Raw genomic sequence first — 17,232 nt, 5'->3', positions numbered from 1 at the left:
AAGCCCGATCTTCGTGCACAACTCCCTGAAGGAAGTCGCCGGAAGGCCCTTGGTCATCATGTCGGCCTGCTGTGCCGAAGAACGCACGAACTTTAGCTCCAACACTCCCTCGTTGATCAAATCTCGCAAGAAATGAAACTTCGTGTCGATGTGCTTAAGCCTCCCGTGATCACGCGCATCCTCAGCAATCCGAATTGTTGATTGATTGTCCTCGTGCAGGGGAATCGGCCCGTCCGGCTTCAATCCCAAGTCGCGGAGCACCCGCACCATCCAGTTCAGTTCAGCTTCGACCACGTCGTTCGCCCAGTCAGCGTCACAGAAGACTTCCAGCAACGGCGCCTCCTTCTCGATCCGATAGACAAGCCCGACATCCAGCGTTCCTTTGACGTACCTGAGCACCCGTTTAAGGTGGATCCAATGCTCATCATTCGGGCATGCCTGGAACTGGCTAAAGTAGTTTACTGCAGCAGACAGGTCCGGCCTCGTGGTGAGTGCCGCGTACATCAAACAGCCAATTAGTTCTCTGTACGGTTTGGTGGTACGCTGCGCTTCAACTCCCTTCTCCAGTCGCAAACGATTCTCCATCGGCGTCGACGTCGGTTTGCACTCCATCATGCCGAACCGTTGCAGCAAACTCTCGAAATACCGCCGCTGACTGATTCGCATGACCCTGGCTGCCGATCGATGGTCAATCCAAGAAACTGTCCCACCTCGCCGGCGTCCGTCATCTCGAATTCTCCGTTTAAGTACTTTTTCACGACCTTCACCAGCTTCAGCGACGACCCAACAACCAAAATGTCATCAACATACAGTACTACTATGATCTGCTCTCTTCCGGTTCCTCGAACGTACAGGTACTGGTCGTTAGGACTACGGACGAACTTAAGCTTCTGGATGAACTCGTCGAAACGCTCGTTCCACGCCCTCGACGCTTGTTTGAGCCCGTACAGCGAGCGATGCAGTCGGCAAACGAGGTCCTTCCCCTGCTGAAACCCGTCAGGCTGCGTCATATAGATTTCTTCGTGCAGGATCCCGTTCAAAAACGCCGTCTTTACGTCCATCTGGTGAACGTGCATCTCTTGCCGGTGTGCCAGCGCCAACACCAGCCGCAGCGTGTCCAGCTTCGCCACCGGGGAGTACGTTTCCGTGTAGTCGAATCCCACCTTCTGGCTGAAGCCTCTAGCCACCAGTCTCGCCTTGTATTTGTCGGCCACAACTCCGTCACCGCGTTTCACACGAAACACCCACTTGCAGGTGACCGGCGTGCGACCAGCGGGGAGTTTCGTCAAGGTCCAAGTTTTATTGCGCCCCAACGAATCGATCTCCTCGTCAATGGCAGATTTTCATCTGCACCAGTCGTCCCGTTTCTTCAGCTCAGCAATCGTCTGTGGAATGTTGTCAAGGAAACTTGCAGCACACAAGGCGAAACCAGCGTAATCCATATCGTAATCACGATGCCAGGATGGAGCTGTACGATCCCTCGGCGGTCTACCTGGATCAGCGTCAGCGCCGACTTCAGGATCTTCTCGGACAGGACCTTCTTCTGCGGCGGGAACTCCTCCCGCGTCCGGTTCTTTTTGATCGCCGTCAGCTTCTTCGTCGTCGTCGAAACTGCCGAACTCTTCATCGTACGTCACTTCTTCTTCTCCTTCGCGCTCGGCCGGCGCGACAGGGGCGACAGGTTCTTCAGCTTCGTCAGGAATCGGGCACACCACGAACTGCTCCACTTCATGCTGGTCGTTCTTCTTCACGGTCGTTTTGGCTTCGACAAAATCCACATCTCGAGCAGTGACAATTCGTTTGTTGACCGGATCCCAGACCAGATACCCGTTCGCAGCGTAACCGACCAGGAAACCACGCCAAGACTTCGGGTCCAGCTTCTTCCGGAGTTCCTTCGGCACATGTACAAACGTTTCGCACCCAAAAACTCGCAGCTTCGAAACGTCCGGCTTTTTCTTCTCCCAAAGTTCGAACGGTGTTTGTTTGTAAACAACTGCGCTGGTAGGACTTCTGTTCAGCAAATATGCCGCCGTTCGCAACGCTTGCCCCCAGAAACGCTTGTCCAGTCCCGAATCCAGCAGCATTGTCCTGGCCTTTTCGACCAGCGTCCGGTTCATGCGCTCGCTCGTCCCGTTCTGTTCCGGTGTGTACGGAACGGTGAACTCGATCTGGATCCCCTTCGTACCGCAAAACTGCTTGAAACGCCGGCCGGTGTACTCGCCACCGTTGTCGCACCGCAAACGGGAAACCTTCGCCTGGAACTTCGCCGTGGCCAGCGTCTCGTACTGCTCGAAACAGCCCAGCACTTCGTCCTTCGATCGCATCAGGAACACGACGGTAAAGTGACTCCAATCGTCTTCGATGCACGACTGGCAGACAATCGTTTGGTCGACTCCTTTGTCGACTGTCAGTGTCAGCCCTGACACCATGTCGTTTCGCGCGAGATCTGTCAAACTTCTCTCGTTGAGGTGGCCAAATCGACGGTGCCACAACACAGAATCACTCTGAACGCGGCCACAAGACAACAGCGACTTCTCGCAATCGAAAGGACGAAAATCCAGCTCGTACAGCTTATCATGTCGAGCACCACACACAACAATTTCGTCGCCGCGGTAAATCAGCGCTTTACCACCGTCGAAAACAACCCGCATCCCGGCTTTCTCGATCCGTACCACGGAAAACAAGTTGTAGCGCAGTTGCGGAACAAAAAGGACATCTTGCACAATGCACTCGACGGACCGGCCACCCACAACAGAAAACATCTTCACAGTGCCAGCGTGTTCGGCCACAATAAACTCCCCGTCCTTGGCCACAGCAATCTCGATCGGTTTGGGCAGTTTGTGCAGCTCGACGAACAACTCTTTCTCTCGCGCCAGATGGTCCGACGCCCCGGAGTCAAGGAACCACTATACCCGCCGCTGCACTTTCTGCGGCTCGCCGCCGCTCACGCCCACAAAACAAACACTGTTCCGCTCACTCGTGCCGGCAACGTTTGCTTTCGCACCGTGTTGTTTTTGGTAGTACTGTTGTTTCTTCTTCTTTTTCTCCGTGCAGTCTACACTCTTGTGGCCTTCCTTTTTGCAGCTGAAGCAGCGGATCTTCTTCTGCATCTTCATTCCGGAGAAAGCAGCGGCCTCGTTCCCGGCGGTGAGCGAATCGACGCCCAAACCCTTCTGCTTCGTCTCCTCGTCTAGCAGCCGACATTTGACGATTGATTTTAACTCAAGAGAAAGGGGAGAGGGGTTGAAAGTAAACCAGAAACCGAGGGGGATGACACTTCGCGATTTGAATAAAATCGCGCCAAATCGCGTCAAATTCCTTCATTCTTGTTCATCGTACCTTCATTGCGGTCGTTTTTCCCTCATCGCGCCAAATCGCGCCAGATCGCGCTCATCGTGCTCATCGTGTTCAGATTGTGCTCGAATGAAAATTTACATTCATGCAGTCAGAGTTGCCATAAAAAAATCGTTCTAGCAGTTTTCCATGAAACTGGCCGCACTGTTGAAATGTTTATTTTTATTGATTCGAGCAGTCCGAAAAAGTAAATAAACCGAAATTCTTCGTTGTTTCGGGACGGATTGCGGCAGCTGCTCTTGAAGATTTTTTCGCGTTCGACAAGGTGTTCAGTTCGAGGTTCAACCGGAACTTTTTCACCTGGTATGAGCTAGATCCTGCACCCCGAGAGGTGGTGACACTTCGGTGTAACTGGTTTTTCCTAAGCTGCAAGGTCTCATCTGCTGTGAAACCGGCGAAACCTGCCTGACGGCCTTCCACCTCGAGTGACTCCGCCGGAAGGTCGCTACATCTGTGAAAAATTCGAATCCGGCCGAATGATTCTGTACGACGAAATAGTCTGGGCCAAATGTTCCGTGTTCAAGTTCTGACCCGCGCTCACGATTCCCCCTCCAGCGGTCTCGGACGTGTTGTTCCGGCGGCAACACAAGCAAACGGACGTTTACGTGCGCTTCTTCGGCACGCACGACCTTGGCTGGATCAATCGGAGGCGAATCTACCTCTATCACGAGGTCGACGCGGACAGCGTGACGGATAGAAAGCGGTCGGGCATGATGGAGCGATACAACGAGGCTGCGCGTGGCACGGCAGGGTTTCAAGCAGCTGCAGGCAGAAAAATCTTACGCCCAGGAATCTGCCCCGGACGATTTGAGCTTTAAACCGCCGATGTACGTCAACATCAAGTCCAGCGCGGCCAGAGACGAGGAGGTGAGTTTGTCGAGGGGTTGGATTTCCGTATCAAATGTTATATCTATTCTATTCCAACAGTAGGACTCGATCTGTGAGGGCAAATTGTTGGACAAGGACCCGTGCGGGTTACACTCGAACTGCATCAACCGGGCGCTGCTCTTGGAGTGCAATTTGAAGACTTGTCCAGCAGGCGAAATTCACCAGAACCAGTGTTTCAAACGGAAGTACATAGTACAAACGGATACCCAACAAGGGTTGGAACTGGTCGCTCAGGAAGATGCACCAGGGTCTGTTTGTGGTAAAGTCCGAGAGGGGATCAACAACGGGGAGTTAACGCGGCGGATAAAACAAAAGCAGGAGCAACAGGGCAAAAATTACTATTTCATGACGGTGGACTCGGAGTTGACGATCGACGCGGAGCCCAAGGGCAACTTGGCCCGGTTCATCAACCGCTCGTGCGAGCCTTGGTGCGAGCCCTACTGCGAGACGCTGCTTTGGAAGGTCGGCGGAAGCCAATCCGTGGGGCTGTTTGCCCTCAGTCCTTGAGGCGGTAAGTTTTTCAAAATCCCGCTTCAAACATTTTCTATAACTAACTCTTCTTACTCTTTACTCCGCCAAGGCTAAAAGCTCATCTTAACTACAATTTTGAGAACTTCGACGACCAGAAGATCTGCCACTGTGGTGCGGACAAGTGTTCCAGGCTGATCGTCAGCCAAGGGACGGAGAACCGGATTGAGGAGGCTACAACGGTCTTGCGCGACTTGCAGGTGCAGATTGCAACGTGGGTTACCTGCTCAAGTGCTCAAACGCCAACAGTGACCCACGTCAGCGGAAAAGTACCTTGCGGATCCATCGTGGAAAGAATTCTACCTTGCCAAGGGTTGACCATTAAACGTTCACGAAGAAACCAACCTATGTTACTAAGTTGTGTGAACCGTAACAAAAGAATATAAAAAAATGTAAATGTTATCGAAATAAATTTAAAACGCTGCGGCAGTTGCAGCCGCAATCGGTGGAGCTACTCCGGTAGCCTCCTGAGCTTCGGTGGGAGAATGTCCTTTTTTATCATCTGGCTGTTTAACTTCTGATCCAAACAATCCTATCGAGGAATCTTCGCAGTTCTTACCACCGCGGATATTCTAGCGGAAAGATCCCGTTAGTCTCTGAGCCCCCACTTTTCTCGATAATTTCTCATAACCTCACATTTCACTCGCCGCAGCCGCAGTTTTCTGGAAGCTTAGATTAATTGGTGTTTATTAGAATTTAACAGTTCTGCTCCAGGATGTTACATTTGCAATTCAGAGATTTGGAGAACCTTTCAACTGAGATCAATTCATTAGCCTTTACAGGGAGGGTACATGTTTCTAAGTTTAGATGTTGCTAGCTGCATGCTCTTTTAGGGAAAATAAATTTTGAGAAAAAACCCTAGATCTATGTTTGGCTTAAGACTAATATCACAGTTGTTGACGGAGGAGTGCTTCGATGAGCGGATTCGTTGACATCCCACAGGAAGTCCTGAAGGTTCTCGTTGCTTTTTCGATGCTTGCGTCGATGGTGTCGACGCCGGCCAGCTCGTGTAGATCGTCGGTCGGGTACCACGGGTTCAAGTTGTGCACCATCTTGAGCAGCTTGTTCTGCTTCACCTGGAGTCGCTTACGGTGCGATTTGGCGCAGTTGCCCCAGACCACAAAGCTTAGATTAAAAGACACTCAAAATCGTTGGTAGTCATGTTTTACTTCACTCAACATAACACGCTCGCTGTAAATTAAACCGTTCTCATTAACCAACCCTGATCTGGGACCGGAAGTAGCTGCCTCGCTCATGTTGAAGTTGCGCGAATCCATTCTAGTTATCCTTTAACTTGTTTCCTTCCAAACAAGTGCTTGTTGAATAATAAAGGGGAAATAATAGATGACACTGCAAAACTCCTGACCATCGTAATTATCCCGTTAGGTGTTCTTGCCACTTAACTTCCGGGAGACCCGAGATTTTACGGTACTGACAATCGTATATTCACCGGCTTCGCTGAAAGGGAAAACCAAATGTCGTTGAGTCCCCTTCTTCTTCTTCTCAAAGACCGCCGCAAAGTCGGTGGCCGTTTGACCAATGGCGTTACAGGCAGAGACGCATCGAGCTCTACAGGCTCAATAAAAACTCCTTACCTGCTCTGTATGGTAGAACAGAGCTAAGCTCTGTATGCAGCTAACAGAGCCAGCTCTGTATGGGGAGAAATAATATTGATTTGCATATATCTCAAAAACGATAAGTTTTAGAAAGTTGACATGTTCTAGAAAGTTGCTGGTACCAAAAGGTTCTATATTATTGTCTCAGACGTCATTACAATTTGGTTGATTTTAGTTGTGCAAAACAAGAAAAAACTATTTATTTTCTAAGATACAAGGTATAGAATATTTTTGTTTTCGACAAAGTTGCTCAACTACCAAAAATGAACAACTCTCTCGAAGACACCAAAGCTCTATCTTCAATAGATACCGAAATAAAAAAATAAAAACTATTTTTATAATAAATACTGCTTGCGACAAACACAAAGCGACCGCATCGTAGGCACAGGTAATATGAGGCATGTTTGGTAGAGATCGTCTGAAGTGAAAACTAGTATAGCAGAGTGTTCATAGAGAGTTTTTATGTTAAATGCTCTCGTCTGGATGGTTGAAAGAAATTTCAGATAAAATTATACAAATTTATAAAATTATATTCTTTTTATTGTACTGGTATGTAATTAAGATTAGAAACAACAAAATTATTGCACAGCTATTTTTATGTTTGTCTTGACAAAACAAATGTTTAACAAAATTACAAGTTTTGTACAACAAATTAAGATAAAAAAAAATTTCAAATACGCAAGTTAAAAAAATAAAAACTAAATCTTCTAACAATTATTTTAATTTTATAAAAAAAATCAGTTAACATAAGTTTAACCTTATAAAGATTTCAGGAAACTTTTCTATTTTATTTAATTCAACAGAAAAAACTATATTTTTCAAGCAAGATAACCATGAGAAAGTTTTAAGCTCTAAATAATCTCTATGATATTTTTTTACATTTTGTCACCTTTTTTAAATAAAATAAGAAAATGAAATTAAATAGCAAAAACCAGTTTTTCTTTATTTCTCAAGCCAGGAAATCAGTGAAGAGTTTCAAGCTCTAAATGCTCTTTATGGAAATTTGCCATTTTATTACCTGTATTCTAAATATTTTTTATTTTTCAAACAAAGGAAAGCAGTGAAGAGTTTTTAGCTCTAAATGGTAGAACAGAGCTATGGAAATTTGCCATTTTATTACCTGTAGTCTAAATATTTTTTTTATTTTTCAAATAAAGGAAAGCAGTGAAGAGTTTTTAGCTCTAAATGCTCTCTATGGAAATTTGCCATTTTATTACCTGTATTCTAAATATTTTTTTATTTTTCAAACAAAGGAAAGCAGTGAAGAGTTTTTAGCTCTAAATGCTCTCTATGGAAATTTGCCGTTTTATTACCTGTATTCTAAATATTTTTTTATTTTTCAAACAAAGGAAAGCAGTGAAGAGTTTTTAGCTCTAAATGCTCTCTACGGAAATTTGCCATTTTATTACCTGTATTCTAAATATTTTTTTTATTTTTCAAACAAAGGAAAGCAGTGAAGAGTTTTTAGCTCTAAATGCGCTCTCTATGGAAATTTGCCATTTTATTACCTGTATTCTAAATATTTTTTTATTTTTCAAATAAAGGAAAGCAGTGAAGAGTTTTAGCTCTAAATGCTCTCTATGGAAATTTGCCGTTTTATTACCTGTATTCTAAATATTTTTTATTTTTAAACAAAGGAAAGCAGTGAAGAGTTTGAAGCTATAAATGCTCTCTATGGATATTTGCCATTTTATTACCTGTTTAAAAAAATCAGGCAAAGGAAATCAATGAAAAGTGTTTAGCTCTAAATGCTCTCTATGGAATTTTGCCATTTTATTACCTGTATTCTAAATATTTTTATTTTTCAAACAAAGGAAAGCAGTGAAGAGTTTTTAGCTCTAAATGCTCTCTATGGAAATTTGCCATTTTATTACATGTATTCTTTTTTTTCAGGAAATCAGTGAAGAGTTTTTTGTTCTAAATGCTCTTTATGGAAATTTTGCTATTTTTTTTCTCACTACAAGATTTTAACATCAATTGAGTTGAATAATGTAATTAAATTTAAGTTGGACAAAATAAATAGATAATATATTTTATTGTCGATTATGTTTTTACTAAATTTCCATAGAGAGCATTTAGAGCTAAAAACTCTTCACTGCTTTCCTTTGTTTGAAAAATTAAAAAAGTATTTAGAATACAGGTAATAAAATGGTAAATTTCCATAGAGAGCATTTAGAGCTAAAAACTCTTCACTGCTTTCCTTTATTTGAAAAATTAAAAAAATATTTAGAATACAGGTAATTAAATGGCAAATTTCCATAGAGCATTTAGAGCTAAAACTCTTCACTGCTTTCCTTTGTTTGAAAAATTAAAAGTATTTAGAATACAGGTAATAAAATGCCAAATTTCCATAGAGAGCATTTAGAGCTAAAAACTCTTCACTGCTTTCCTTTGTTTGAAAAATTAAAAAAGTATTTAGAATACAGGTAATAAAATGCTAAATTTCCATAGAGAGCTAAAAACTCTTCACTGCTTTCCTTTGTTTGAAAAATTAAAAAAGTATTTAGAATACAGGTAATAAAATGCCAAATTTCCATAGAGAGCATTTAGAGCTAAAAACTCTTCACTGCTTTCCTTTGTTTGAAAAATTAAAAAAGTATTTAGAATACAGGTAATAAAATGCTAAATTTCCATAGAGAGCATTTAGAGCTAAAAACTCTTCACTGCTTTCCTTTATTTGAAAAATAAAAAAATATTTAGAATACAGGTAATTAAATGGCAAATTTCCATAGAGAGCATTTAGAGCTAAAAACTCTTCACTGCTTTCCTTTGTTTGAAAAATAAAAACATATTTAGAATACAGGTAATAAAATGGCAAATTTCCATAGAGAGCATTTAGAGCTAAAAACTCTTCACTGCTTTCCTTTGTTTGAAAAATAAAAAAATATTTAGAATACAGGTAATAAAATGGCAAATTTCCATAGAGAGCATTTAGAGCTAAAAACTCTTCACTGCTTTCCTTTGTTTGAAAAATAAAAACATATTTAGAATACAGGTAATAAAATGGCAAATTTCCATAGAGAGCATTTAGAGCTAAAAACTCTTCACTGCTTTCCTTTGTTTGAAAAATTAAAAAAGTATTTAGAATACAGGTAATAAAATGGCAAATTTCCATAGAGAGCATTTAGAGCTAAAAACTCTTCACTGCTTTCCTTTGTTTAAAAAATTAAAAAAGTATTTAGAATACAGGTAATAAAATGGCAAATTTCCATAGAGAGCATTTAGAGCTAAAAACTCTTCACTGCTTTCCTTTGTTTGAAAAATTAAAAAAGTATTTAGAATACAGGTAATAAAATGGTAAATTTCCATAGAGAGCATTTAGAGCTAAAAACTCTTCACTGCTTTCCTTTATTTGAAAAATAAAAAAATATTTAGAATACAGGTAATAAAATGGCAAATTTCCATAGAGAGCATTTAGAGCTAAAAACTCTTCACTGCTTTCCTTTTAGCATTAGCATTAGCATTAGCAATAAAGGTCGCACAATTCCGGATGGCTGCACAACGCTTATCTTGCTGTTTAACTGTAATTAAACGTATGATAGCACTAGACTCTCATCCGGTTACAATATTCCAACACGGGAGATACCATGTTTTCCTCTTTAGATGAGCCTGTAATACTATCCAGTAAGATAAGGGCTCCTGGCCGGTACCTTGCTAACCTCGGGGATTGGAAGGTATGTTAGTAAACATCTATCTAGAATGCGCAGAGATCTCTACGTCACCTAGTGGTATAGATGTTTGTAGGGAGGTTTTGGACTCAATGTTAGTAAATTGAACGTTTGTTTTTTAACACCATCACCACCACCACCAAAACCATACCATCACCACAAAAAGCCATGCTAGATTTTAATACAAATACATTACAAAACGAACACAATAATAAAACCATCTTCCTGGCCCTGCTGCCCACACGATACTGACGCGCAATAATATTAATTACCACAATGACCCCCCACTGCATGCATGACTCGAACATGAACACGAACATAGCACAAAGTGAACACCACAAAAAACCACCTTCCCATCACCACTGCTTGCACGATACTGACGCGCAATAAATATCAATTACCACAATGACCCCCCACTGCATGCATGACTCGAACATGAACACGAACATAACACAAAGAGAACACCACAAAAATCCTCCTTCCCATCACCACTGCTTGCACGATACTGACGCGCAATAAATATCAATTACCACAATGACCCCCCACTGCATGCATGACTCGAACATGAACACGAACATAACACAAAGAGAACACCACAAAAATCCACCTTCCCATCACCACTGCTTGCACGATACTGACGCGCAATAAATATCAATTACCACAATGACCCCCACTGCATGCATGACTCGAACATGAACACGAACATAACACAAAGAGAACACCACAAAATCCTCCTTCCCATCACCACTGCTTGCACGATACTGACGCGCAATAAATATCAATTACCACAATGACCCCCCACTGCATGCATGACTCGAACATGAACACGAACATAACACAAAGAGAACACCACAAAAATCCACCTTCCCATCACCACTGCTTGCACGATTCACTGCTTTCCTTTGTTTGAAAAATTAAAAAAGTATTTAGAATACAGGTAATAAAATGGTAAATTTCCATAGAGAGCATTTAGAGCTAAAAACTCTTCACTGCTTTCCTTTATTTGAAAAATAAAAAAAATATTTAGAATACAGGTAATAAAATGGCAAATTTCCATAGAGAGCATTTAGAGCTAAAAACTATTCACTGCTTTCCTTTATTTGAAAAATAAAAAAAATATTTAGAATACAGGTAATAAAATGGCAAATTTCCATAGAGAGCATTTAGAGCTAAAAACTCTTCACTGCTTTCCTTTGTTTGAAAAATTAAAAAAGTATTTAGAATACAGGTAATAAAATGGTAAATTTCCATAGAGAGCATTTAGAGCTAAAAACTCTTCACTGCTTTCCTTTATTTGAAAAATAAAAAAATATTTAGAATACAGGTAATAAAATGGTAAATTTCCATAGAGAGCATTTAGAGCTAAAAACTCTTCACTGTTTTCCTTTATTTGAAAAGTAAAAAAAAAAAATTTAGAATACAGGTAATTAAATGGCAAATTTCCATAGAGAGCATTTAGAGCTAAAAACTCTTCACTGCTTTCCTTTGTTTGAAAAAATAAAAAAAATATTTAGAATACAGGTAATAAAATGGCAAATTTCCATAGAGAGCATTTAGAGCTTGAAACTCTTCACTGATTTCCTGGCTTGAGAAATAAAGAAAAACTGGTTTTTGCTATTTAATTTCATTTTCTTATTTTATTTAAAAAGGTGACAAAATGTAAAAAATATCATAGAGATTATTTAGAGCTTAAAACTTTCTAATGGTTATCTTGCTTGAAAAATATAGTTTTTCTGTTGAATTAAATAAAATAGAAAAGTTTCCTGAAATCTTTATAAGGTTAAACTTATGTTAACTGATTTTCTTTTATAAAATTAAAATAATTGTTAGAAGATTTAGTTTTTATTTTTTTAACCTGCGTATTTGAAATTGTTTTTATCTTAATTTGTTGTACAAAACTTGTAATTTTGTTAAACATTTGTTTTGTCAAGACAAACATAAAAATAGCTGTGCAATAATTTTGTTGTTTCTAATCTTAATTACTTACCAGTACAATAAAAAGAATATAATTTTATAAATTTGTATAATTTTATCTGAAATTTCTTTCAACCATCCAGACGAGAGCATTTAACATAAAAACTCTCTATGAACACTCTGCTATACTAGTTTTCACTTCAGAAGATCTCTACCAAACATGCCTCATATTACCTGCGCCTACGATGCGGTCGCTTTGTGTTTGTCGCAAGCAGTATTTATTATAAAAATAGTTTTTATTTTTATTTCGGTATCTATTGAAGATAGAGCTTTGGTGTCTTCGAGAGAGTTGTTCATTTTTGGTAGTTGAGCAACTTTGTCGAAAACAAAAATATTCTATACCTTGTATCTTAGAAAATAAATAGTTTTTCTTGTTTTGCACAACTAAAATCAACCAAATTGTAATGACGTCTGAGACAATAATATAGAACCTTTGGTACCAGCAACTTTCTAGAACATGTCAACTTTCTAAAACTTATCGTTTTTGAGATATATGCAAATCAATATTATTTTCCCCATACAGAGCTGGCTCTGTTCGCTGCATACAGAGCTTAGCTCTGTTCTACCATACAGAGCAGGTAAGGAGTTTTTATTGAGCCTGTAGAGCTCGATGCGTCTCTGGTTACAGGCGGCGTAACGAACTCTCGGATGGGATCCATCAATTACTTGAGCACGCCCCGCATGATGTCCGTCTGCTTGTAGCAACCCTAGCCAGCGGTCGAGACGACTATCAGAGCGGCGTGCCGTTACTTCCAGTTTGAATGGTTCAACATGTTTGAAATGTTTGTGATAATGTGCGGCAGAAAGGGCCGAAGGCGGCGATGGCCGGACAGCGGTCGAAGATGGAAGCGGAATTCGGTGGTTGTCGCATAGCATCTGGCAATGTCTCCGAAGATCGGCGTCGTACCGTCCAGCTGCAGCAGCTTGTTCGTCTTGAGCAGGTTCTCGGTGTGGTCAACTTCGCTGTGGGTAACCATCGTGCCAGACGCATCCACTCGTTCTGCAAGTGGAACACCATGTCCTCGTAATTGAGCGGAACGCACATGAAGTATGTAGATGCCCCACAGGCCGGTTTCATTTCCTAGAAGCACAGGTTGTCCTCGGCGTTTTTGGCGCCACCACTCTGCGTGCGATACCACGCGCTAATCAGCGTGTTGGCGACCATCAGCGGAACATTGTCTTGATTGGTCCTGCCGCAAATCAAGACGGCAATGATGACGAGCGCCACCAGTAGCGAATCATCTCGGTCGCGCACTTCAGAATCGGTGAATCGGCACGGCGTCAGAGCGGAAGCCTTTCCGTCGAAGGTGCTGCCTACCTTCCCGAGGTAAGACTCGATCAGCTCAAGCAGGGCTCCTTGTTTGATTCCACTGGCTGCGGCCAGGACGATGCGTGGGCCTTGTAGTGCGAATCGATGTAAGCCTGCAGATTCTTACAGTCTTGACCGTGGTGTTGACAGTGTTGCAATCGGAATGTCGGTGCAGACGTCGAGTGCGTGGATTACCTCGTCAACGCACTTGCCCCACTCGTAGTTGGAGGCCGTTCCCGCGAGTCGTCTATCGCCACCACCGAACCATCCTCCGGGTTGAACGTCTCAAGCGGTTCGTCCAGCGTGGGGTAGATTCCGCCGACGCACTTCGCAATGGTTTTGTTCGCCGAGTCATCAATGTTAAACATCTGCAGATGCTCGTCCGAATCGGCTTCAATATCGTGCGCTCCACCAGCTCTTGTTTGTTGTTTGGACAAACGACCACGACGGCGATAAACTGCTGCCAGCCTTGTGCTGAATGATGTTGGAAACGGGCTGGTGAACCTGGACAAACTCAGGCGTGGACAGTAGGTCCGACCGGAAGTCACAAGTGACCTCGTAAAAGATTCACGACAGATCGGCCAGTTCGGCATCTGAAAAGTGTGCAAACAAGAAGAAGAGCGAGAATATTAGTTACGTACTTCGAACGGCGCTGGGTTCGCAGCGACAGAGCATGCGTGATTCCACGCGGTTGGGCAGTCCTTTACCAGTGAGCGTTGGCAACGACGATCTGTCTGGATTGATGGCGTATCCGGCGAGAATCCAATATGAACCGTTGCGCAATCCGCTGCAAGACCTTCTGGTGGCAATGCGTGTTCAGGACTAGCTGATTGAGTTAGTTCTTATGCATGTACCTGTTGCTGCTGCTAATTCCTCCAACCGTACTGCCGGACAAACTTCTATTGTTGCTACCAGTCTCCTCCACCGCCACCCGAGCTTGAAATGCTACTTCCGGCACTACTTCCCGAGCTTCCACCGCTACATCCACTGGAAACCAGGCTACTCGCGGCACTGCTCGTGGCCGTACTGGATGCGGTCGTGGACCCCGGCGGGGATGCAGGATCGTACCACAACACAACAAACGGAAGACCTCCGCACGGGAATATTCAATCCGCTTCTTGGGTAGGTAGAAAATCCGTCATCGTCCTCCATCATTTTCCCACGTGTTTCATGTTTTTGTTTTGCTTTTTCACTGCTCGAATCAAATGTCAGCGTGAAATGTCATTTTATGGTTGCCGAACTCATTCGAGCAGTTTGACAGCTCAAATCGTGAGATTTTTTCAAATCGCGCTCACATCGCGATGAAATCGCGCTCATCGCACCAAATCGCGCTCATCGTGTCTAATCGAGGGAAATCGTGATCATCGAGGCTAAATCGCGAGCTCATCGCGGGAGTGTCATTCCCCTCGCCAGAAACTATAACATAGCATTAGCCGCCATTCCGTGCATCAAATAGACAGAGCAAGAATATAAAAATTCGCCACTTTAATGCATGTGGGCAAATAAAAAAAAAATCGAAAATTTAACTTTTTTTTTGAAAAAATATCAATTTTTATTTGTTTTCATTATTATGAGAACAAACAACACAAAAAGTCTCAAAAAGTAAAAAAATATTTTTGGCCGCTCGCTTCTATGGAAATACCCCACGTCATGTTTTTGTATTGTTCCGTTGCAGGTAACTTGCCTTGAAACTTTAATTAACAAAAGTTATACTCAAAAGTATTAAAAATTTGTAAAATCCATATATTTATACCAAATAACTTTATATTTTTGTTAAATGGAGTTAAAACTCAATAAATATGCCAAAAATCACTTTCAATTCATGTTCTGAAAGAATTACATAGATTTTGATAAGTTTATTTAAGAAAAATAAAAGTGTCTCATTGTTACCCATGGCCTGAAAGGAGTGGGGAACAATGAGACAGCCCTGGATTCTTGGTATATTCTTAATTTTGGCCAAACCTAATGAAGGGACATTGTAGCCCAACTCATTCCCTATGAACAGTCGAAAAAAAATCTAAAGAAATGTTAGTTTTGGTGTTAATGGCAGCCTACGAGCGAAAAAGTAATTTTTGTCCATAATTATTTATTTACACCCCAGAATCAAACATTAATGAATAACTTTTCAACGGAGCTTCCATAACCAAAGCCACTATTATGGCAGATGTGTATCCTGTAGACACATCTTTCCCCAAAATATGAGCCTGATTGGTTGAAACTACTACTTTTGAGAGCCATTCTATCATTGTTCCCCGTGTCTCATTAATGACTACTCTACCCTAAACTTCTATCAAAAATATTTATTCCCATAAAATTTCATTATCTTTCTTCAAAAATTTGCGTCAACTTTCACCGATAAAGACCGATTAAATTAAATTAACATCAAAAATATTTGCAGCAGCTTAACCTGATTGCAATGTTTCTTGAGGCATGCAAATTGCAATGAATAGCGCATGTTTGTTTTTTGATATTTTTTTATGTTTTGTGAAATTTGGATCAACTGATTAAAAGCTTTTTGAACAAAACTGTTGGCAAAGTGTAACTTTTTGTTTTCTATTATTTAAATGACGATAATGTAAAAAAGTACATGGAATTATTTGAAATCTTCAGCTGATCAAAGTATTTTCAGCCTTATAGATTGTAAAAACATAATTCATTTTTAAATATTTAGCTTTAAATTTGGCCCGCCATTCAAAAACTTTGAGCACCCCTGGTATAAGCTAATTGCTAATCTACAAACTGAAAATCATAATCAACTAGTCGGTTATTATTGTTTATTAGGGCATGTGTCTTGCCCCTCGCATTTAAGCGAGCGAGACCATCCATAAACCATGTGGACACTTTTTTGAAATGTCTAACCCCCCTCCCCCTCCCTTTCCCCCTCGTGTACAATTTCCATACAAAACAAATCTTTATTGTATGGAGCATGGACAATCCCCCCCTGAGGTGTCAACTTGGTTTAAGGATGGTTCCTTATATTTGAAAAATAAAATTAAAAACTAACTTCAAACTAATGCGAAAAATGAAGCGAAATCATGTAATCTAGAGGTCCATAGGAATAAAAAAAAAACTCTCACATAAAAAAAACACGGTGCTCAAAATACCGTTATTATGAAAAAAAAATATGCACTCCGAGATTTTGGGGTCTATCGATTCCTTACACCATAGCGCATCTCTGTGCAAAAAATAAAAACATTCGCTGATGTAGTTTTCGAGATACAGCCCTTTTAAGATGTTACATCCGATTTTTAATAAGAAAACCAAAACAATCAATACAATTTCAGCACTTTAAAGAATATGCATTTCGAGATAAAGTTGTTTTTGCTTCATATGACTGTCAAGTATCTCTGGGCCAAGCTTCAGAAGGTTTGCTGATGTAGTTCTCGAGATACAGCCATTTTAAAATGTTATTTCCGATTTTTCAAAGAAAATCCATAAAATCAATACAATTTCAGCAATTTAAAAATATGCATTTCGAGATAATGATGTTTTTGCTTCATATGACTGTCAAGTATCTCTGGGCCAAGTTTCAGAAGGTTTGCTGATGTAGTTCTCGAGATACAGCCATTTTAAAATGTTATTTTCGATTTTTCAAAGAAAATCCATGAAATCAATTTAATTTCAGCATTTTAAAGAATATGCATTTCAAAATAATGATGTTTTTGCTTCATATGACTGTCAAGTATCTCTGGGCCAAGTTTTAGAAGGTTTGCTGATGTAGTTCTCGAGATACAGCCATTTGTAAATGTTATTTCCGATTTTTCAAAGAAAATCCATAAAATCAATACAATTTCAGCACTTTAAAGAATATGCATTTCGAGATAATGATGTTTTTGCTTCATATGACTGTCAAGTATCTCTGGGTCAAGTTTCAGAAGGTTTGCTGATGTAGTTC

General features: G+C 41.2%; 2 protein-coding genes across 8 annotated transcripts in view; both read left to right on the top strand.

Annotated features, from left to right (window-relative positions):
- The window catches only part of LOC6051347 (dynamin), a 515,697-nt gene that overhangs the window by 414,338 nt on the left and 84,127 nt on the right, over positions 1-17,232 (top strand). The window lies entirely within an intron of this gene.
- LOC6051345 (histone-lysine N-methyltransferase NSD2) lies at positions 3,268-5,266 on the top strand. 2 transcript variants are annotated; one of them, XM_038263314.1, is made up of 3 exons: positions 3,268-4,221; positions 4,285-4,753; positions 4,823-5,266. In XM_038263314.1, the coding sequence occupies exons 1-2, from the start codon at positions 4,180-4,182 to the stop codon at positions 4,747-4,749; spliced, it is 507 nt and encodes a 168-aa protein (XP_038119242.1). In that variant the 5' UTR covers positions 3,268-4,179; the 3' UTR covers positions 4,750-4,753; positions 4,823-5,266. The 2 variants fall into 2 exon arrangements, with proteins under 2 accessions (XP_038119242.1, XP_038119241.1); XM_038263313.1 differs by having other exon boundaries at positions 4,285-5,266.

The sequence above is a fragment of the Culex quinquefasciatus genome, chromosome 3, assembly GCF_015732765.1.
Source record: "Culex quinquefasciatus strain JHB chromosome 3, VPISU_Cqui_1.0_pri_paternal, whole genome shotgun sequence".
Lineage (NCBI taxonomy): Eukaryota > Metazoa > Arthropoda > Insecta > Diptera > Culicidae > Culex > Culex quinquefasciatus.
The sequence above is the reverse complement of the archived record's forward strand: the minus strand, read 5'-3'. Positions and strand labels throughout refer to the sequence as shown.

What these genes read in the sequence shown, in the direction of transcription:
- LOC6051345 (XM_038263314.1), top strand. Translation starts at nt 4,180, where the DNA reads ATGTACGTCAACATCAAGTCCAGCGCGGCCAGAGACGAGGAG. An exon ending in GCGCGGCCAGAGACGAGGAG is followed by an intron (nt 4,222 to 4,284) that starts GTGAGTTTGTCG and finishes TTCCAACAGTAG; the next exon opens with GACTCGATCTGTGAGGGCAA.